General features: G+C 48.0%; 1 protein-coding gene across 1 annotated transcript in view; it reads left to right on the forward strand.

Moving 5' to 3' along the window:
• Window positions 1–22,462, forward strand: part of Ano9 (anoctamin 9) — a 32,380-nt gene that overhangs the window by 524 nt on the left and 9,394 nt on the right. Inside the window, exons 2-4 of the mRNA XM_052760119.1 lie at window positions 20,293–20,367; window positions 20,576–20,701; window positions 20,829–20,974. Coding sequence (XP_052616079.1) covers window positions 20,293–20,367; window positions 20,576–20,701; window positions 20,829–20,974 — 347 coding nt within the window. The remainder of the gene's footprint in view (window positions 1–20,292; window positions 20,368–20,575; window positions 20,702–20,828; window positions 20,975–22,462) is intronic.

The raw sequence follows: 22,462 nt of genomic DNA on the forward strand, positions 1-22,462 counted from the left end.
ATTGTAACTTCAGTTCCAGTAAACCCAACGCCCTCTTGTGACCTTGCACGCACTGCACACTGATGGTGCGGGCAAAACACCTATACACATTTTTTAAAAATTAAAATTTTAGCCAGACGTGGTGGCAAATAGCTTTAATCCCAGCTACTCAGGAAGCAGAGGCAGGAAGAAGATCTGTATGTGTTTGAAGATAATCTGGTCTACAAAGTGAGCTCCAGATCAGCCAACGCTACATACAGTACAGTGAGACTTAGTCTCAATTCCTTCAAGTTTTTAAAATTATCTATCTATCTATCTATCTATCTATCTATCTATCTATCTATCTATCTATGTATCTATCTATTTATTACTGCTTTAAATTAACTGAATGACTCATGTTGGAAAGTTGAAAAGAGCACGGATAGTTGCTGAAAATACATTTCTGCCATCGATTACAGAACGGGTTACCTAAACTTGTATGAGTATGTAAGTTATTTTTCAGTTTTATCAGTTGTGTTGGCATGTGGTGCCACAGGCCTCAAATCCTAGCGCTTTGAGGTGGAGGTGGGTAGATCAGGAAGTTCATGGTCATCCTTCTGTGGGACTAGGAGTTACAGTCCCCGATAGGTAGACAGATAGGAAGAGAACCTACAAATAGATATTAAGGTGGCAAATTTCAGCAGGGGAATGGTGGCACATGCCTTTAATGCCAATAATCCAGAGGCAGAGGCAGGTGGATCTCTGAGTTCAAGGCCAGCCTGATCTACAGAGTAAGTTCCAGAACAGCCAAGGCTACACAGAGAAACCCTGTCTCAAAAACAAACAAACAAAACCCAAAAAAAGTAAAGAAACAAAAAAACAAAGACAAGGGGTTGGAGAGATGGCTCAGAGATTAAGAGCACTGGCTGCTCATCCAGAGGACCTGAGTTCAATTCCCAGCACCCACATGGCAGCTCACAACTGTCTGTAACTCCAATTCCAGGGGATCTGATACCTTCACACCAATGCACATAAGATAAACTTAAATAAATTATTTAAAAAACAAAAACAAAGACAAACAAAAAAGATGGCTAACTTCTGGTATCTTTTTCACCCTCCTGAATTGAAACAAAATTCTGGCAGCTTAAAAGAAAGGCCATGGTGGGCTTATTCTCCGGCAGTAGGAGCCCCAGTCTACAGACCAGCCTGACAAATTCAAGGCCAGATAAGGACATGTTTGCCTAAAAGTTGTGATCCTTTTCTGGGCCTATCAGCCTCCCTGCTATTGTTCAAACTGACAAAGCATAAATTAGGGAGGGAGACCCTGCTGTGGGATGTCCTGTATGCTGTGAATATATGTTGCTATGATTGATTGATAAATAAAATGCTGATTGGCCAGTAGTCAAGCAGGAAGGATAGTGTAGGCGGGACAAGAAGAGAGGAGAATGTTGGGTGAAAGAAGGCTGAGTCAGGAGATGCTGCCAGCCGCCTCGATGAGTAGCAAGATGTAAGTTACCGGTAAGCCATGAGCTACATGGCAAGGTATAGATTAATAGAAATGGGCTGAGTTTAAGTGTAAGAGCTAGACAGTGGTAGGCCTGAGCTAATGGCCGAGCAGTTTAATTAATATGAGCTTCTGAGTGATTATTTTATAAGTGGTTGTGGGGTCCATGGAGCTGGGCAGGACTGGAGAGAACTCCAGCTACAAGACCCCTTCAAGATCCTTAAAGCCTTCTGCCTATGTTGCTGGTATGGCCACAGTGGTCCAAACCTTTAATCCCAGGACCCAGAGGCAGGCATGTCTCTGTGAGTTTGGATGCCAGCATGACCTATATAGTGAGTTCCAGGCCACCCTTGGCTATATAGTGAGATCCTGTCTCAAACAACTACCCAGTCTTCAAAGAAAGACCGGGTTTGTGATTCCTGAGTGCACCCTGAGCTTTGCAAAGGGTCTTTCTATGTGCCCTGTGTGCTTCCTCATCCTAATAAAAGCCTTTCCTCTTCTGCTGCTTATGCCTTTTTTTTTTTTTTTTTTTGGTTTTTCGAGACATTGTTTCTCTGTATAGTTTTACGCCTTTCCTGGTACTCACTCTGTAGCCCAGGCTGGCCTTGAACTCACAGAGATCCGCCTGCCTCTGCCTCCAGAGTGCTGGGATTAAAGGCGTGCACCACCACTGCCCAGCTGCTTATGCCTTTTAATTCTTTAACTGGCAGAGAAAAGAACATAGAAGGTAAGTCTTGGCTATATTGTCAGATTGAGGTCAGCCTGGGCTACAGGAGACCCCATCTTAAAAACCAAGTTGGGCAGTGGTGGCGAATGCCTTTAATCCCAGCACTCCAGAGGCACAGGCAGGTGGATCTCTGTGAGTTCAAGGCCAGCCTGGTCTACAGAGTGAGTTCCAAGACAGTCAAGGTTATAGAGAAACCCTGTCTCGAAAAAAACAACAACAAAAACAAGAACAAATAAGCAAGCAATCAAACAAACGAACAAAAACCGTAAGCTGGGCAGTGGTGGTGCAAGCCTTTAATCCTAGCACTTGGGAAGCAGAGGCAGATAGATCTCTGAGAGTTTGTAGTTTGTGAGTTCGAGGTCAGCCTGGCGTACAAAGTAAGTTCCAGAACAACTAAGACTGTTACACAGAGAAACCCTGTCTCAAAAAAAAAAAAAATTTCACCAGTTATCTCAAAGAGAGGCAGAACCATAGTCCCTTAATCCTACTAGTCCTTTTTTTTTTGAGCTGTAAACAAGGGCCACGACAACTTCAGGCATTTGATTTCATTCTCAGTGGTTCATGTTTCTCCCAGATTTTTTATTATTATTTTAATTAAGAATAAAAAAGAGCCGGGTGGTGGTGGCGCATGCCTTTAATCCCAGCACTCGGGAGGCAGAGCCAGGCGGATCTCTGTGAGTTTGAGGCCAGCCTGGGCTACCAAGTGAGTTCCAGGAAAGGCGCAAAGCTACACAGAGAAACCCTGTCTCGAAAAACCAAAAAAAAAAAAAAAAAAAAAAAAGAATAAAAAAGAATTAAAACAAAGCTCACAAACCATCATCTAATCTTTTTTACAACAACAACAACAAAAAATTACACTTACTTGGGGAGAATTAGGATTGTAGATTGGAAAAAGAAATTTAAGCAATCTTGTGAATGTACTACCTACTTCAGAATTTAAAGGCAAGAGCACTGTGGATTCAGTGAATTTCTTCTCAAACTGACAATGTCTAGGTTTCAAGAAAATAAAGTTACAGCTAGGCACGGTGGCATATACCTTTAGTCTTAGCACTCAGGAGGCAGAGGCAGGACAGAGGCCAGGCTACAAAGTGAGACTTTGCCTCAAAAAAAAAAAAAAAAAAAAAAAAAAGAAAGTTACATGTGAAAAAGGAAACTCAGAAACTCATGTTTCTAGGATGAAATATTTTATTGTGAGAACAAGAGGACCCAACACATGGTTCTGTAAAACTCTGCATTTAAAAAAAAGGCTCCACCTGTAAACCCTCATGATTGAGGAGAATTACAATGTTTCAGATCCCAATCCAAATTATCTTGAGCTGTCTTTAGTATCCTTAACAGCCACTCATTCCCCACCTCTGTGTTCAACCTAACATCCTTTTTGACTATTGGGTAAAACCTGGGGATGTATTCTTTGTCAATCACTATCCTTTCACAAACCCATCTTAAGAGACTGTCCTGCTTTGCAGCAGCCTGCTTCACCGTGGTCCCCATCAGTGTATTTAGAAAATGCAGTAGCAATCCCCGGAGGAAAAAGTGCCAATTGGCAACTTCAAAAAATGCGCAAAGCATTTGAATTTTAAGTAAAAGCAACTGTGTGAAATTTGATGTCATTTATTTGTGATGTTAAGTGAGCAAATAAAACCACAGCTGAAACTGTTTAAAAAAAAAAAAAAGATCGTGTGTGTATGTTTGTGCAAGAGTAAGGCTGTGCATGTGAAAGCCAGAGGACATTTGGGAACCGGTTCTTGCCTTCCACTTGCACAAAATATTAAAGACGAGTCTTTTCTATCAAATACTATAAAACTGTGTTTAAAACAAGAAATCCAAATTATTTCATCTCCCCCCCCCCACCTTATACAACATTTATGCAAATATTTTAATCCCCCACCCAGTAAACCTTCCTTTACTCACAGGCATCATGCATTCCAGGAACTGGATGTCTGGAGCAAGTGACACCTTTCTCCTTTCCTCCATTTTTTTCTGCAGCAGATGCTTTAAAATTGGCCAGTCTTGAAAGACTGAGAGGTTAGACTCCAGCCAATGAATACTGTCAATGTTAAGTCCAAAGCTGGGAGGAAAAGATGACCAACTCAAATCACCATGGCCACATTAATTAAAACAAGCAATTAGTTAAAGCAAATTTTTTTATTCCTGAACACGGGCTGTCTCCCGCTAAGGTGGGATTTGAGAGGTCAGCATTGGATGTGAGAAAGACAATGCTTTTATAGCTCAGGGGTAGGGGGTTTCCACATGGGGAATTTGGCAGGCAAAATCGGGGCTACAGGATAAGAACATAGGTATAACCAGTTAGTCCTGATGAGTTCCTCAAACAATGACATGGTCACAAGGTGGGCGTAAGGAGGTAGTCATAACAACAGGTGGTCCTAACAAGGTGGCTATAGGTAGTCATAAAACCATTTGAAACAGGTAGGGGTGCAAGATGGCTATAAAGAACTTTTAAAAACAAAGACATGATTGCCATTCCTGAACAGAACCACTTGTAGTTAAGGTTACAGGCAGGACATAGTCCAATCCTTGAGAAACAGAAGTTTAATCATAAACAGGAATGAACCTGGTTTGTCTTTACTATAAGATGGCTTTTAAGCCTAAGATGGAGGGCAGGCTGGTTCTTCATCACCACTTGTATTAGAATAAAAATCAAGTGCACTTCCTGTCTGCGACTATTTGTTCCTTAGAGCACAATCAAGGGTAAAGTTTACCCTTGAAGAGACACTTCAAGTAGAGTGGTGGTCTCTGGTTTTGACCTTGAACTTATTTCTAGCACACCTGTTGAGGCACGATCTCTCATTACTGCTCTTGTACTGCATAGTATAGGCTAGCTGGCTCTCGAGACGCAGCCAGCTCTCCAAGAGACTCTCCTGCGTCTGCCTACCATCTCACCCATAGGAGTGCTAAGATTACAGATGCATGCCACAGAATGCCACTTCTTACATGGGTTCCAGGCATTAAACTGTGGCCTTCAGGTTTGTGCAGCCTGCACGTTTACCTTCTGAGCCATCTCTCTGGCTCTAGGTAGGTTTTTATTATGACATGGTCTCCCTAGGTACCCTCAACTGCCCTGCAAATCACCATGTAGTTCAGGCTGACTAAGGGACCTATAGCAATCCTAATGGCACAGGCTCCCAAGGGTTGAGACTACAGGCATTTATCGCCATACTCAGATTCATTTGATTAGGGTTTTGACAAAGAGTTTCCATTTGGATTCTGTCAGCAGTAGTTGGAGTGTGGGCTGAAGACACAGCTCCGTGCTTAGGCCTTCAAAACTGGACTTCTTGACTATACACCCTAGGACACGTCAGGATGAGTCAGTATGAAGTAAAGTTGGAATTAACTAAGAAGAGAGTTTAACACAGATCTATACATGGTGGGGGTGGGTAATAGACTTATAGGGACTAGAATAGTACACACCCAAGTGGGAAAGTGGGGATTCTCAAGACAGTCCCTCTTAAGTATCGTTACGGTAGCCATATAAGATGTTGGTATCATCTGAAGTTACATCTCAAAGGGTTGCTAAAGAATTTAAATGTGGTCATAAAGCAGTTCCTGATGTGCACTGGAGAGGATTGCAGTTGATAACGTAAAACACTAGGTCACAAAGATTGCATGGAGGTTTTTGTTTGTTTGGGTTTTTGAGACAGGGTTTCTCTGTGTAACAGCGCTGGCTGTCCTGGAACTGTCTTTGTAGATCAGGCTGGCCTTGAACTCACAAAAATCTGCCTGCCTCTGCCTGAGTTCTGGGATTAAAGGTGTGTGCTACCACGCCCAGCTGCAAGGAGCTTTTACTGTAAACTTCTGTTTGTGAAACTCTCAAAAGTTTTCAGGTTCCAATGTGAGAAAGAAGTGAGTCCATATTCTAAGGTCATATACACTCAGGGCTTAAGCCTGGTTCATTGCTGTTGTAACATTGTTATTTGAAAGTACTTCTGTAAAAAAAGAAGTATGTTGTCTCTATGTCGCCAGTCTTCACAGCAAATTTGTTGTGCTGGAATTCTTGACTTTCATCTGGGGAAGGGCTTGTTTCCCTTCCCATGTCACCTTACTTTTTCCCCCTGTCTTTCTAGCCTGCCTCAATGTTTACAACCTCCACAGTTTGTTAAAATACTCATCACATGAATACTGAACCTTGCTCTATGCACAGATGTATGAGTCTTCTGGTAAGCTTAGTGCTTTGCCCCTGGGCACCCAGTCACCCATCCATTGCTCTGGTCGGGTATGGCCCCACACATTGCGTCAGCCCTGTGTTATCGTTGGGTGTGCGAGTGGACAATACGGTCTACAAAGAAGGGCAGGGCTGGGCCTCAGTTTCCATCCTGTAATAGGCCTTGAAGCAGCTGAAAGCGTGATGGGGTCGGCGGCACCGCGACTGCATTGTCTGGGACTAAGACAATGGGCCTGTACCAACATATACTTGGCGAGGAAGTGATGTCATACCACGCGAGGTCGAGTCCAGCGCCGGGGCGGCAGGCTACCGGCTTACCCTGTAGCAGTGCCCAAGGGCGGCTCCCTGCGAGCCATCCTTCAGTGCCCTCTTCTTGCATCTCCCTTCGGAGCTCCCTTGGTGGAGAGAGAGAGAGCTTTCCTAGTGTGGGTGTTTCTCCTGAGCAGAGACCAGGATCCTCCTTCCCAAGCATGGCTGGAGTGCCGCAGCCTTGTTCAGAGAGCAAAGGCAGCATCAATCCGGGACTGTTCGGCGAGGGGCGGAGCCAAAGGCTGGCCGGCTCGGGGGCGTCGTCTGGGGCGGGCCTCGGACCTCTGGAAGGGCAGTTTGGGGCCGGTCCAGGGTCAAGAGGCGGGGTTTCGGGTGGACTGACATGACGGCCTGTGGGCGGGGCTGAAGGGCGGGGCTGGGGGGTCGAGGGGCGGGGTGAATGGCGTGGCCAGGGTCTGAGCGGCGGGTGGGCGGGCGGTTCGAGGGCGGAGCCAAGATTTAAAGGTCCGGCCGGGAGAGGCCAGCTCCGGGGCGGAGCTGAATTGCTCAGGGGCCGGGCCGGCAGCTCGTGGGCGGTGGGTAGAGCAACCCCGGAAAGGGCGTGGTCTGGGAGGGCGTGCCCACCTTTTAGTCGGACCACGCTGCTCTGTTCAAGTGTTAGTAATCACTGCCCCGGTCTGGCGACGCGTTGTGGGAAATTCATCCAAGTTTTCAATGTTTTACAAGTGATTTTAGTCTTCACAACTGTAGAGTTTTACCTTTGCGCCTTGTTTAGTAACAGAGATGCGAGGATCTGTGGTTGGTATGTAAAGTGAATAGAAAATTTCTTAAAAAAAAAAAAAAAAAGAAACAGATGCTGAACCCGGAAATTTTGGTGACCTCCACTCCCAACACTTTACAGGATCACGAAGCCTCTACCTGAACCCCAGGATTCTGCAGGCGCTCCCTCCGCTTGTAGGTTCGCACCAGTGTCTCACTCCATCTTGTCTGCAGGCTGCGAAAGCCCTCACCCCAGCCCCTAGGGAGTGGGACACAGAGTGGCCTTTTCTCAGCTGTGAAGCCTAATATCAGAGACCCAAGGCTCTGGAGCCAGGCAGGGCTTAAAGGAAATGGCCAGTTCCGGCCTTACCCTGGGAAGGAGGGCGCCAAAGCTCACATGGGCGGGACCTGGCCTGGCATCAGAGCCCAAGGCTTCCTTAGGCCCAAGGAATCACATCGATGGTGGGAAATAGTGGAACACTGACGGAAATGTTTTCTAAAAATACCCTTACAAGGAAAGAAGAGAAAGCCTGTGCAAAGGAACAATGGCTTGTTTCTACTGGTGTGGTAAATCTACAAAGCTGAATGGATTACAGAAAACTCATTCCCAGCACACCTGCCACCCGAGAGTTTTTTTAAAGGAGCAAAGCGGAGAAACCAAGCAGTCCCTGTAGGAAGGCCCCACCCTATGTGTGGAAAATCCAAGGCCAGCTTCAGAAAGAGAGACCTGATAGGCAAGCAGCCTGAGAGATGGTTCGGGCTCCCCTTGCATGGAACAAGGTTGGAACCAACCCAGAGAGAAGATGGGAAGCAGGTTCCTGGAGGCATCCACTTCCATCACTTAGAGGCATCTTGGTCAAGGTATCAGAGTATATCTATTCACATCCAAGCCATCAGGATTGAGAGACACATTCCTGAAGGGCTGGAGGTCCTAGGTCAAGGGGTAAGGCAGACAGTGCTCACTCTTGTCTCTGGAGTTTCACTGCTCCTTGGAGCCCTCGTTGGCCTTGTCGTCGTGATCCACAGTGAGGCCACTGGGTCCTGGTTAGCAACAGATGCCTCTTGATGCACTTTGGCCCTTGGAAGGAGCCAAGATTTGTAGCTGGAGAAATAAGGAAGGAGTGGAAAGGTCCATGGTCCACAGGGAAGAGCCAGAGCCCCATGTAGCCTGGGCCAAAGTTCTCTACCTAGAAAGGCAGGGCAGCACAGCCAACAGCCAAGGAGGCTGGGCCACACCACGGCGGGGCCTCGTCCCTGACGCTGTCACTTCCACCTCAGCTTCACCCAGAACAGAGGCCAAAGAATACAGCAAGTCTGGGAAAATAAGGTTTGTAATACTAGATCATGATATGCTAATAAAGTAATTTAATAGTGAACATCAAATAGATGTGTGTTTGTGGTAGAAAATGTAAAAGAAGCCGGGCGGTGGTGGCGCACGCCTTTAATCCCAGCACTCGGGAGGCAGAGCCAGGCGGATCTCTGTGAGTTCGAGGCCAGCCTGGACTACCAAGTGAGTTCCAGGAAAGGCGCAAAGCTACACAGAGAAACCCTGTCTCGAAAAAACAAAAAAAAAAAAAAACAAAAAAAAAAAAAAAAGAAAATGTAAAAGAAAGAAACATGAGTGACAATCAGTGAATTGACTTTACACAGACATAAGTATCGACTTGTGAACCTGCTTTTCCAACATTTTCATAGTTTTCAGCTTAGTTGAAATTTCATGTTTTAATTTCTTTGTTTTACATTCTAAGCATTTTTCCGTATTCTCATTTTTCATATTCTTTTTTCTTTTTGCAGTGTGTGGGATGGAGCCCTGACCTCTAGTTTGCTATGCACACACTCTGCTGTTGACTTCAAATCCAGCCCTAAAGCACAATTTTGTTTATTTCCTAGAGACAGATCTTACTCTAGCCTTGCCTATCTCATAGAAGGGCCCACATTCGGGGGAGTGAGCACAGCCAGAGCCTTTCTCAGCACCCCGATCTGGAGAGAAGTTGAGCCAGTCTTTCTAGACATCGATCCCCAAGACTGATAACAGCCTCAGAACTGTTTCTGGTGATGCCCATTAACCTTGCTTCCTATGACTGTTCTGAGAGGGAAAAATTCAAAGTAATGAAGATATATATAGAGATATGCCTTTTGTGTCCAGGATTGTAAACCATCCAGATGTTCAATAACAGGAAAAAATCTGAGTAAATATAGTTTATTTCACCCACTAAAACTTATGCTCCTTGGCCAGGTGGCGGTGGCACATGCCTTTAATCCCAGCACTTGGGAGGCAGAGCCAGGCAGATCTCTGTGAGTTTGAGGCCAGCCTGGTCTACAGAGTTAGATCCAGGTCAGGCACCAAAACTACACAGAGAAACCCTGTCTCGAAAAACCAAAAAACCCAAAAAAAAAAAAGACCAAAAAACAAAAACAAAAAAAACCAAAAACCAAAAAAACAAAACTTATGCTCCTATTAGGTTGGTGGTACATATTGGAAAGTTCAGGAAGCTAATGCAGGACGAACACTGCAAGTTCCAGTCCAGCGTGGGCTATATAGTAGATTTTAGTGAGACCTCATCTCAAACAATGAAAGAAGAAAGAAATAGAGAGGATGGGAGTGGGGAGCCCGTGTCCTGGGCAGGTTGAAGTGGGAGCTGGCAGAAAGACCAACAGCTGTAGCATGGGTCTTAGTTTGAATTCAACCCTTGCTGACTCTCTTACTGGGTGTTTGAGACTGGATGTCCATAGATTGAGGCTGCTAGGTACCAAAGGGTCCTACTTTCTTCCTTAGAAGAAGAAGAGGCCACATTCTCCAAGCTTCTTTGCCTTTGTATGGTTATGTAACCAGACGTGCGAGGGGTGAGCTACCCTCTGTTCTTCCCTCTTTCTTCTGGCTGAGTGTGGATGTAATGCTAGGAGACTGAGCAGCCGTCTTAGAACGGAGGAATGATAGTTTCCCTGCTGAAGGACTACACGTCCCAGCTTCCCTTGCAGACTACAGAAGTACTTTCCACCCTATAAGGGACCACCTCCCATTTCCCTCAGTAGGCATTTTGGCCATCCACATGTGGGTGACAAGATGCCCCCTTGCTGTGAATAAATATGGTTACACTTAAGGATAGACCAAGCCTCTCTTTCTTTCTGCCTTCTGTCTCCTAACAGCAGCCTTTTAAAATAATCTAACAAAGCCAGGCGGTGGTGGTGCACACCTTTAATCCCAGCACTCGGGAGGCAGAGGCAGACGATCTCTGTGAGTTCGAGGCCAGCCTGGACTACAGAGTGAGTTCCAGGAAAGGCTCCAAAGCCACACAGAGAAACACTGTCTCCAAAAAAAAAAAAAAAATCTAACAAAGGGAATAAAGACCAAGTGTTTATGGTGGCAAAACACAGTAAAGAAAATCTGGGCCCTTGATGATTATGGATTGAACATGTTAGTCCTCACTGTCCATCTCCGGACTTCCTTTTTAGGAAAGAACATCCAGAAATGTGTTTAAGCCACTACCATTTCCATTTGTTCCCATATACCAGTAGTATGTCCTGGGTTGACTTCGTTGCTTACACAGTGTGGTGGTTTGAATAGGAAAGGCTCGTATATTTGAGTGTTTAACCACCAGGGATTGGGGCTCTTTGATAGGATTAGCAGGATTAGGTGCGGCCTTGTTGAAGGAAGTGTGTCTCTGGGGGTTCTCTCTCTCTTTCTGCCTTGGGATCAAGATGTAGTTCTCAGCTACTGTACCAGTGCCATGCTCCCTGCCATGATGACAATGGACTAAACCTCTGAGACTATAAGCCAGCCCCATATAAATGCTTTCTTTTCTAAGAGTTGCCTTGGTCATGGTGTCTCTTCACAGCCATAGAACAGTGACTAAGACACAGTTACACAGTTTGCTCTCTCTCCCTCTCCCTTTCCTTCCTCTGTTTTCTATTTTCTCTTTGACCAATCACAATGCAGACCTGGAGCCTGCTACTGCCCCTAAGCAGAAGTAAGGGCATGCCACTCTTCCAAGAAACCGAAACAAGTATACATCAACTGAGTGCCTGAACTGTAGGAGAGTAATACACGGTGACACAGTGTTGATCAAGTGACATTGGGTGCTTCCTGGCTGCCAGCCACCCTGTGATACCTTCAGAGAGATCCTGTCCTGAGTATCAGCCTTGTCCCTGTATCCGCAGCTTCACATTGGTTTTCAGATGTGGCCCCTGTCATGTGTGTAATGGCATTTGTAGTCAGTGTCCTATGTTCTCTGATGGAGGCCATCCACCCCCTGCCAGCTTCAGCATCCTCAGCCTGCTCCCACATGTTGGTTACCCCATAGCCTTCTCCAACAGCTGCCTCAGTGCAGGCTGCACAACAGGGCTCGTGATCTCAGGATCACCCAAGACTTCAAGGCTTCAGGAGCCCAGGTGTGAGAAGACAGTTCCTTTGGGGTCTGTCTCGACGTCCCCTCGCCTCTTTCTCTAGTCAATGCACCTCGCAGGGAGGATAATAGGGAACCCAGGAGAGAGCTCCAGTGCTCTTCTGCCCTCTTGCCCCACCCTCACCCCTAAAAGGAAGGTATTGGAATTGCTGGACACTGGAAGGGATTTTCTTGGCGGGCTTCTCCTGGCTCCGCCTCAGCACACTGGGGTAAGCTATCACAGGAGAGGGCGGGGCAAATCACACACGGAAGTCAGGTAACAGCCGGCCGCCTGGCAGCCACCCTCACACCTGCCAGCACCAGCATCCAGAGCCCCACATTGACTCGGGGACCAGCCACCACCAGCATGCAGGTGAGCCTGGGTTCTAAAGGGACATGCCTTCCGCCCCCACCACTGCCACCCTTACCTGGAAGGTTTGGTGGCAGGCAGTTCCCAACAACCTGCCATCCAGGGCGAATGTGGCTAGACTTGGATCAGGACCTATATATAGGGCATGAAGTAGCCTTGTAGCCCTATCTTGGAATTCTGGAGACCCCAGAACTGGGCTCCTAGGAGTGTGCGACTTAGGGTTTTCTGCCAGAGTTGTCTGTGCAAGGTGAGGACAGAGATGCTGTGGTGGAATCCCCAGACCTGCAACTTGCACTGAGGGGGAGGGACTATGGGCACTACGATAGATTGGCCTGGGCAGCTATGTGCCACGCTCTCTGGATCCTGCTCCAGGCAGAGGCCAGCTCTAATGCTGAATTGAAGCAGGTGTAGAGCAGAAGGTGAAATTTGTGTGTGTGTGTGTGTGTATGTGTGTGTGTGTGTGTGTGTGTATGTGTGTGTGTGTGTGTGTGTGTCTGTGCATATGTGTGTGGGGGGGTAACTTTTTAGAAAGCATTATTTTTCCTCTTGTCAACCAAAAAGCTCACCTGTGGCAGAGGCCAGCACTGGCATCCCCAGGGAGGAGGGAAGGGCGAGGTGGAGAGTGAAACCAACTTCCCACTCAGGCACCAGGCCTCCCGGTGTGGGCTGTGTGGGTGGCTGCTCCCTCTGCTGTTACTCAGTACTCTCACTGGGCTTTCCAGAACCCAGTTCTGGGAGCTGACTGCTCAAGCCAGCACATAGACACCCCTTAGCCTGGCCCCCAAACCCCCTTGCCCCTCTTTTCCAAACTGGTGATAGAAAGAGAGAGCATGAGCCTTTAGGCACTCAGAGGACTTGGTGGCCCCAGCTCCTGGTTGGATCTGCGCCTGCCCTCCATGGTTTAAATTTCTGCCATGGCTCTCCATTGTTTTTGTTGAAGTCCAGGAAACCTTCCTTGATCTGGCTTCTGTGAACTTTTAGCCTCGCCTGGTGGCCCTGTTCTTGCCCTTTATACTCCTGCAAAGTTGAAGTGCTGAGGACTGTCACCAGGAGTAGTAACTACCAAGTTGCCAGGGGTGCTGAGGACTGAGTCCACTCAGGACATGCATGTGGCTGGTCAGAGGACAACTCTTTGGAGTCGGTTCTCTCCTTTGACCATGTGGTCCTAGGGATCAACACGAGGCTTTGTTGGCAGGTGTCTTTACCTGCTGAGCTATCTCACTGGTCCAGGACTGAGTCCTTGAGAGCAATAGCTATTGAGTCTTCTGAGATGGTAAGGACTGAGTCTCTGAAGGGCTGAGAACTGAGTAAAAATTCCAAGGGCAACCTGCCTCTCAGAACTAATCCACATACGTTTCCCTCTCCCAGAAATGCTGCTCCAACCCCTTTTCTCCTCTTGCTAATCTCTTGCCTTATGAGGTAAAGACTGGGACCATCTCTCCCACCAGTCAGACATGGCTTCAGTCCCTCTGTGCACCCACACCATGCCCTACCCTCCAGGACTTAGCACTGAGAACACAGAATGAATTGCCTGTTTAGCGTCTAGGGATGGGCAGATGGGCAGGCACACAAAAGGATGGACCGATGGAAGACAGATGGTTACAGACCACTCAAGGAAAGATGAAGAGAGAGAGCCAGAAGCCTCGGGAGTTCCTAGGAGGCAGAGGAAGTAGAGATGGTGCCCAGAAGGCAGTGGGTTTAGGAAAACAGAGCCCTGGGCAGCAGAGGTGGCCTCTACGTTGTACACTGTGGTGGAGCAGGTGGATCCCCCTGTGGCTAACGAAACTGAAGAGTGTGGTAGGCCTCAGAGCACTAGCAAGGGAGGTAAACACGACCTTAGGGCAAGGTGGGCCACGAATGGGGTGGGGAGTGAGGTCCACATGTCTTTTGTGTGTGGCTGGGATGCAGTCAGTATGTATACTGTGTACCCACAGGTCAGGCTTGCTTTGGAGACGGATGGCAGCTGTATGCACAGCTGTCCCTTCTGCCTGCACTGACCAGGAGGATGGAGAGGAGATGGACAGTAGGGAACAGGACTGCCCAGCTCTGGCTCCCTGCATTCTTGATCCCCCAAAGGGAGGATTCCTAAGGTGCTATGGTGTCCCACTCACTGGAGGAGTGGGACATAATAAGGAGCTAGGGGCCCTAGCTGAGCCCTGAACCCTGAGCCCCAGCCCACTGTGTATGGCCTGTAGGATTTGGGGTGGGAAGAACTGGGGAAAGTGGCAGGAGCCTAAGTGCCTGCCTGGGCACATGATTTTCTTCACTCTTTTCCTGTCCGTGTATACTGTTAGGTTTCTTTGTTGTGGAGGTGATATCCTTAAATTCTGTAGGTGAGAAAATTGAATTTCTTAGAAGGCTGATCACATCAGAGCCAGGGTATCTGTCTGCCTGAGCTTGAATCCTAGACTGGCTATGTATGGCAAGGTTGGAACTGAAGGTCCAAGGCCCCAGCTGAGTGTGTGGGGACAGCCCTGTCCCTGCCTTGGGTATCTTGGAGTTTCAGAAGCCCACACAGCTTCTTGGAGGTGGCACCCAATTGATTATGACCCAGAAATTTTGAATATTTCAGGAACACTGAGAAAGCTGCTTGGCTGGAGATTGAGATAGCTTTACTAGCTGGTCCCACCATGAACGACCCAAGGGCAACACTGGGTATCATCATTGGGGAACAACAAGGTGTGGCCCTGTACACACTGGCCCTGGACCACCTGACCTTGAAATCTGGGTGCTGTGGCTGTGGATGGGTTGGTAAACCCAGCATGCATGAATGTAGAACTTAGTGGCCGGACCTGTCTTGCTGTGGGTTAGGAATGGACGAACCAGGGCTAGCTAGGGGAGCTCTGGCCTAGTTGATAGATTGGCCACTGTCCCTGTGCTATGGTGGCAGCTAAAAGCTGGTGCAGCCCCCTAGCTATGTGTATATTGCTTTACCATGTATATTTAAATAGTGATCCTGCCCAGAGTGGCTTCAGCCTACCTACACTGGCTGAAGTGACGTCCCCAGCCCCATGAGGCTCCAGGTAATTGTTCCAAAGCTGCACACATCTCTAGTGGGAAGGGGCTTTCTAGTCTAATTTTTGGGCTGACTAGAGACAGCCTCTTAGCCCAGCCTTCAAATGTATACTTTGTGGACAGTCTCCTCTTCCTAGGATCCCTCTCAGTTTGGATTCCAAAGTCCTACAGGTTCCTGGTTCTCTCCTAGGTCTTATCTCCATTCTAATTTGTTCCACACGTTTTAACGCTTTGGTCCCACACTGATTGATTGTGGCTTATGGGAAGGGAAGGCATGAGAGGACGTCTGCTCAGGTCCGAAGTCAAACACATTTCACTCACCAATTCATCTCACGTGACACTTGCTGAACTTTCATGGTGGGTGGATTACTAGGCTGGGTGCCGGGGACATAAGGGTCCCCTGGCTAGCTATCCTGTGGTTGAGATGTCACCTTCTTCCCAAGTTGAGACATTGGTGCTCACTCTGTCTTACAGCTCTAGGTGTAGGGTTTCTCTCCTGGAGAAGTTTCCGTCACTGCCCACAATACCGGGTGCAGGTGTCTGTGGGCAGAGGATGGGAAGCCCAGGAAAGCCCAAGAGTCTGGGGAATGCTGTCAGAGCAGGGAGCCCAGGGGAGCAGGGAAGTATAGCACACAGGATGTACACCAGACAGGGAGATGAAGGTCTGAGGCCTGTACTCCCTCCAGCAGCTCGACGGAGATTCGGGCAGGGGCAAGACCAGCCCATCCTCAACTAGAAGCTCCTTGGGTATGTGTGAGTGTGTGTCCGTGCACTCACGGGGATATAGCAGGGGGTGGATTCAGCAGCAAAACAAACAAATAAAACAAAGAACCTTAGGTTAAATTTCAGAATTTCAGATAAACAACTTTTCCCCCCTCAGTATAAGTATACCCAGGCAACATTGGGATATACTTATACTTACAAACAAACAAAACCCCTTCATTTTGTTTTGCTTTGGGACAAGGCCTTGCTATGTAGATCAGGCTGGCCACAAACTCACCACAACCCTCCAAATTGCTGGCTTGTGCCACCATGCCCATCCCAAAGCCTGTTTGGCTATCTGAAATTCCTACATGACTGGGTGGCCTGTATTTTACCTGGCAGCTCTTGAGCTGGCCTGTTGGAGCAGTATGGTGAGACTCTCTGGAGGAGGTGGGAGGAATGTGTTTGGGCAGGGGAAGCAGGAGCCAGACCTGGCATTGGAGTGACTTCAGGGATGGTAAGATGTAGTGTGGGGATAGAGGCAGGGGCCACTGAGGATGGGCATTTGGAATTGGTAACAGGATAAGCAAGATTTGGGATCTGGGCCATGGGATATGAGAAGAGCCTCCCAACCTGCTGGACAGCCAGAGAAACAGCTTCATTTGGCTCAGGTGCCTAGAGGGTACCTAAGTGTACCTGCTTCTGGGACATTGGAGCCACAGGTCCTTGTCACTCTGGAGTTCCTCTTAAGTCCCTCCATCAACCCCTGTGTGTTGCTCTTAGGGACGTGGACACCCATGCTCTGTGTCACCCATGTGCACAGAGCATGCATTACACATAATACATTACAAAACTGGCATCCTCAGCATCTGCCAAATGCTGTCTCCTTAGCCAGCGCATCTGCCCATTCAACCCCTCCCTCGGCCTTTACCCCATCAGGTTTGGGAAAGCACAACTTGCTCCAACTTGCCCGGCAGCCCCCACCTCCCCAGATCTTTCTCCCTGCTTCCGATAGCCCACACCCTGCAGAAAGAAACCCTGACTGCCACTTACCTTCAGTCCTCGGGCACCTTGTTTGTTGAGAGTAAATGAAGTCTCGAGAAACCCGGGACCCAGCACCCATGGAGACAGAGACCACAGCACCCACTGCCCTGACTCTGCCCCCTCCCTTGGTAGTGTAGTTTTTTGTTTGTTTGTTTTATTTTTTTTTGGAGATAGGATTTTTCTGTGTAGCCCTGGCTGTCCTGGAATTCACTCTGTAGACCAGGTTGGCCTCGAACTCACAGAGATCCACCTGCCTCTGCCTCTCGTGTGCTGAGATCAAAGGTGTGCGCTACCACCACCCAGATGGAGGTATAGTTTTATCCAACTGTGAATATTCCTAAAAATGTACCACTTTACTTGTGAGGCTGAGGCAGGAAGATGAAAAACTTGAGAGCAGCCTGGGATTCATATTAAAACCCTATTTAAGAAAAACAAACCAACAAAAACTCAGTGTCTGTAATCCCAGCACTCAGAAGGTAGAGGCAGGATGATTAAAAATTCAAGGTCATCCTCCCTCCTAGCCAATTTGAGGCCTGGGATACACGGCCTGGGTCAAAAACTCAAAAATAAACATACTGGATTGGGTATGCAGCTCAATCAGTAGAAAGCCCGCATAGCACACATGAAACCCTGGGTTCAATCCTTAGTACCACACAAATAAGGCTTGGTAGTGTCTGCCAGCAATTCCAGGGCTGGGGACATAGAGGCATGAGGATTAGCAGTTCAAGGTCATTTGGGCTACATAGTGAAGTTAAATCAATCTGGGCTGTATGAAACTCTGTTTCAGAAACTAAAACAAAATTGCAGAGGACATGGGTTTAATTCTCAGCACTCATACAGTGGCCCACAACCGCCTGTAATTCCTGTTCCAGAAGATTTGATACCCTCTTTTTACCTCCACTGGGACCAGGCACACACATGGCAAACACACATGCATGAAAGAAAAACATTTGTACAATAATAAAGATATTTAAAAAAATGTACAAAACAAAATGGGGTCAGGTGTAGTGGTATGCACTTTTAATCTCAGAACTGTGTAGGCAGAGGCAGATGGGTCTCTGAATTTGAGGACAGCCTGGTCTACATAGTGAGTTCCAGGCTAGCCAGGGATACAAAGTGAAACCCTGTCTGGAAAGAAAGAAAGAAAGAAAGAAAGAAAGAAAGAAAGGAAGGAAGGAAGGAAGGAAGGAAGGAAGGAAGGAAGGAAGGAAGGAAGGAAGGAAGGAGAAAAAGCAGGTTAGAGTAGAGAGATGGATCAGTGGTGAAGAGCACTGGCTACTCTTCCAGAGGACCCGAGTTTGATTCCCAGCACCCACACAGTAACTCCAGTTCCAGGGGACCTGACACCTCTTTTGGCTTCTGTGGGCACAAGGGTCAAACACAGTGCACAGACATACATGCAGGCCGAACACCCACACACACAAAATAAATAAAAAGTTAAAAAGCAGAGCTTTAATGCTATTTTCTTTCATTTTATAAAAAAGTGTATCATGCTAGGGACTAGAGAAATGACTTGGTGATTAAGAGCACTGGCTGCTCTTCCTGAGGACCCTGGTTCAATTTCAGACACCCACATGGTGGCTCATTAAAATCTGTAACTCCTCTGGTCCTTCTGTGTTACCTCCCCAATTCCAGCAGATCTGATGCCCTCTTCTGGTTTCCATAGGCACCAGGCAGACAAGTGGTATACAGACTTAGTCGGGAAAATGCAGGCAAAATACCTATTCTATGCACGTTTTTAAAAAAGGATATCAGCCGGGTGGTGGTGGTGGTGGTGGTGGTGGCGGCGGCGGCGGCGGCGGCGGCGGCGGCGGCGGCGGCGGCGGCGCACGCCTTTAATCCCAGCACTCGGGAGGCAGAGCCAGGCGGATCTCTGTGAGCTCGAGGCCAGCCTGGGCTACCAAGTGAGTTCCAGGAGAGGCGCAAAGCTACACAGAGAAACCCTGTCTCAGAAAAAAAAAAAAAAAAAAAAGGATATCATGCTAGATGCAGATTCCTAAGGTTTGTTTTCTTAAAAACAAGCTTGTTTGAGATTTCGGTTAGTAATAGAACTAGAAGGTCATTCTGGTGTCCCCCAGCCCTCCATTAGCTTCCCCTGACTAAGTCTCAGGACACACCTGTGCTGCCCAGCACTTGCAGCCACACACCCTTGTATCTCTTCTTGTCACTATTCACCTATTCTTGTCACTCAGGATTCAGTGTAGCTTTTAGTCACCATCTTCTTAGCTTCCCCTTAAGACACATCTTGCCCTTGTCTTGGTGACATGACTCCTGGACGGACACTCTTCACATGACCCCTCTGAACTTCTCTGAGGACTTAGGGCGGGATGGCTGATAGGCTTCAGGCAGCAGGACCATCACTCACCTCCACCTCCTGCTGTGCATTCCTGACTCCCAGGGATACAAGGGGCAGCCACAGCCGTCCTCATGTGGATTGGGGTAATACTGGTACCCACAGTGTTTCCCGTGCTCGCAGCTTTCTCTAGGCACTGAACCTAGCCCAGAGTGGGGAGAAATGTAAGCCCATCTCCCAGAAGATCTGGGATCCTCACTGTGGTCCAGTAGTGAACAAGTCAGAAAAAACTCAAGTCCTCCAGATTCCACTAGTGGTTCTCAGCGATGGGGAATATGCCTGCCTTGAAGTTCTTGTCGGAGTCCTCAAGGGTGGCCAGGCCACAGGCCCTAGTACTGCCTAATTAAGAACCCAGTGCAAAATGTTCCCCAAGTTTGTGTGAACCACCACCAGTACACAAGTGACTTTGGCATCTTCAGACTCTTAAAATGTGTGCAGCCGGGGTCTTCTAGCCCTCTGACTGCCCCTCCCTGATTCTCCTGAGGTTGCCATTTCTTCACCCATCAGGTGCTCACTGGGATTCCTTTCAGTGACATCCCTGTGAGCCACTGTCTGCCTGCCATGGAGGAATGGGGCTGTCTGACTTTCCTTAAAGCCCTGAAGGAGCTGGGCGGTGGTGGCGCACGCCTTTAATCCCAGCACTGGGGAGGCAGAGCCAGGTGGATCTCTGTGAGTTTGAGGCCAGCCTGGTCTACAGAGCGAGATCCAGGACAGGCACAAAAACTACACAGAGGAACCCTGTCTCGAAAAACCAAAAAAAAAAAAAAAAAAAAAAAAAAAAAGGAAAGCCCTGATGGAGCCTCTTGGTGTTTCCACACAGACCATGCTGGCTCTGTTGTCACCTTCTGCTACCTTACCTTGTGACATCCTCAGCCTCTCCTCCACCAGGAATTACCTATTTCCCAACTAGTTTGGCGCAGAGTGGGGAGTCTTGCTTCTTTGTGTGCCTGTGTGCCTGCTTAGAGCATGGAAGAGGAGGCTTGTGAGGGGCTTACATGCTCATCTCCCCATTTTTCTCTGTTCCCCAGGGTGATGAGAGCCTCCAGATCTTGGTGGGGTCAGATGGGGACAACTTGCCCCTGATGGAAATGGGTACTTGTAAGGTGAGTCTGATCAGACCTCCCAGGCTTGATCCCACCAACCCCTTGCCTACTGTGTATCCTGTGCTTGGTTATGGTCCTACACCTCCTCCCATAGCCATGTCCTATGCTGGGTTCCTGCCCCACACCTTTTCCCATCCTGTGTCCATGTCTACATTTCCTCCTATCTGTATCCAGTGTTCTGTTTCTACCCTGCGTCTTCTTCCTCCAGCTTGAGGCCTCTCATCGGTGGGACTGTGTCCTGGTGGCTGATCTCCAGACCCAGAAAATCCAGAAGCAGGTTCATAGGCAACAGCAGTTCCTGGAGAAGCTCGAGAGCAAAGGCTTTCAGTTCAAGGTGGGCTAGTTTGCATCAGGGGCCAAATCATGGGCCAGAGAGTCATGGGGCATGCCTTGTCACATGCCCCAGGAACAGGGGACAGGATAGTGCCTGTGGATGAGTTGGTTCCCCTGTGACTCCCAAGGTGATAAAAGACCGGAAGAAGGTGTTCTTTGGGATCCGAGCTGACAGTGGGATCTTTGACCTGTACCGGACTCTTCTCATGAAGCCTGAAGATCCTGGCCCCAGAGCCAAACTTAACAATATGAACTGCATCCCAGCTACCACAAGGTGAGGATGTATCCAGAGTCCAGAGCAAGAGAACCCTTGCTCTTGTCCAGGCAAAACAAGGGCCACATTCCACCTGAGGTAGGACAATACAGCTCTATACAGTCTTATTGTGGATGTCACAGGGGATCAGACCCCACTCTTTGAGCAAGGCTCTGTGCCCCAGTTCTCATTTTGTGATAGTAATAATGACAGCTTGTACTAGGCTTTTTCTTTTAGGCCACCAACCAGCTTCTGATCATGACATGGAAACTTATCATTAGTTTTGAATGCTCGGTCTAGCTCAGGCTCGTTTCTGCCTTGGTCTTTTAACTTAAATTAACCTGTTTTTTTTTATCTATCCTTTGCCTCATGGCTTTTTTATCTTTCTTTCTTTCTTTTTTTTTTTTTTTTTTTTTTTTTTTTTTGGTTTTTCGAGACAGGGTTTCTCTGTGTAGCTTTGCGCCTTTCCTGAAACTCGCTTTGGAGACCAGGCTGGCCTCGAACTCACAGAGATCCACCTGGCTCTGCCTCCCCAGTGCTGGGATTAAAGGCATGCACCACCACCGCCCAGGGGCTTTTTACCTTTCATCCCTTCTGTATATTTTACTTTCACTGCTTCTCCTGGCTGGCTGGCCGGCTGGAGGCCGCCTGGCTTCTGGCCCTGGGTGTCTCCCTTGTTCTCTCCTCTCTTCTTCCTCTTGTCCCCCCCCCCCCCCCCCCGCACCTAGATTTCTCCTCCTATTTATTCTCTTTGCCCAGCAGCCCCACCCATTCCTTTCTCTGTCTAGCTGTTGGCTGTTCAGCTCTTTATTAGACCGATCGGGTGCCTTAGGCGGGCAAGGTGAAACAGCAACACATCTTTACATCATTAAACACACTTCCTTACATCGTTAAACAAATGCAGCCTAAACACATGTAACACACCTTTACACGGTTAAAGTAATATTGTGCAGCATAAACGAATTAACACATCTTTTTGCCCAGTTAAAATGATATTCCACAACAACAGCTCACTTCTTGACATCCTGTGAGAACTCCTTGTCATGGTTTTCCTTGGATCAAAGTCAGCAGTGAAATGAGCAGACACCCCTTCTGGATTCTGAGGTCTTTATCTCCCATAGATCCCTTCCTCATCAGCTCAAGATCCTCTCTGGACAGCTGGTCCTAGCTATCTGACAGGGACAGCCTCCTGTGTCCCCAGTCACCTGCTCCTCCAGGAACACTCACGGACCCCTTCCTGGTCCTTCTGTGTCACCCACCCACGTCCAGCCAGAGCTATCTGGGGCCTGGCTAGTTGACCCTGGCAAAGGGCAGTCAGAGAATAGGTACCAGGCAACAGAGTCCTGTGAACACAGAGTTTTTTGGTACTGGGGAGGACTGAGGGGACATCAGAAGAGTAGAGACACCTTGGCGGGGACAAAGAAAGAGTCACAGGGGCGGCCGGGGCGATTTCCATGTGTTCATACGGTGACTGTGTCTCAGACACTTAAAATGTGTCTGAATATGGCT

Source organism: Peromyscus californicus, unplaced genomic scaffold, assembly GCF_007827085.1.
Source record: "Peromyscus californicus insignis strain IS unplaced genomic scaffold, ASM782708v3 Scaffold_4__1_contigs__length_199733344, whole genome shotgun sequence".
In the NCBI taxonomy this organism is placed as follows: domain Eukaryota; kingdom Metazoa; phylum Chordata; class Mammalia; order Rodentia; family Cricetidae; genus Peromyscus; species Peromyscus californicus.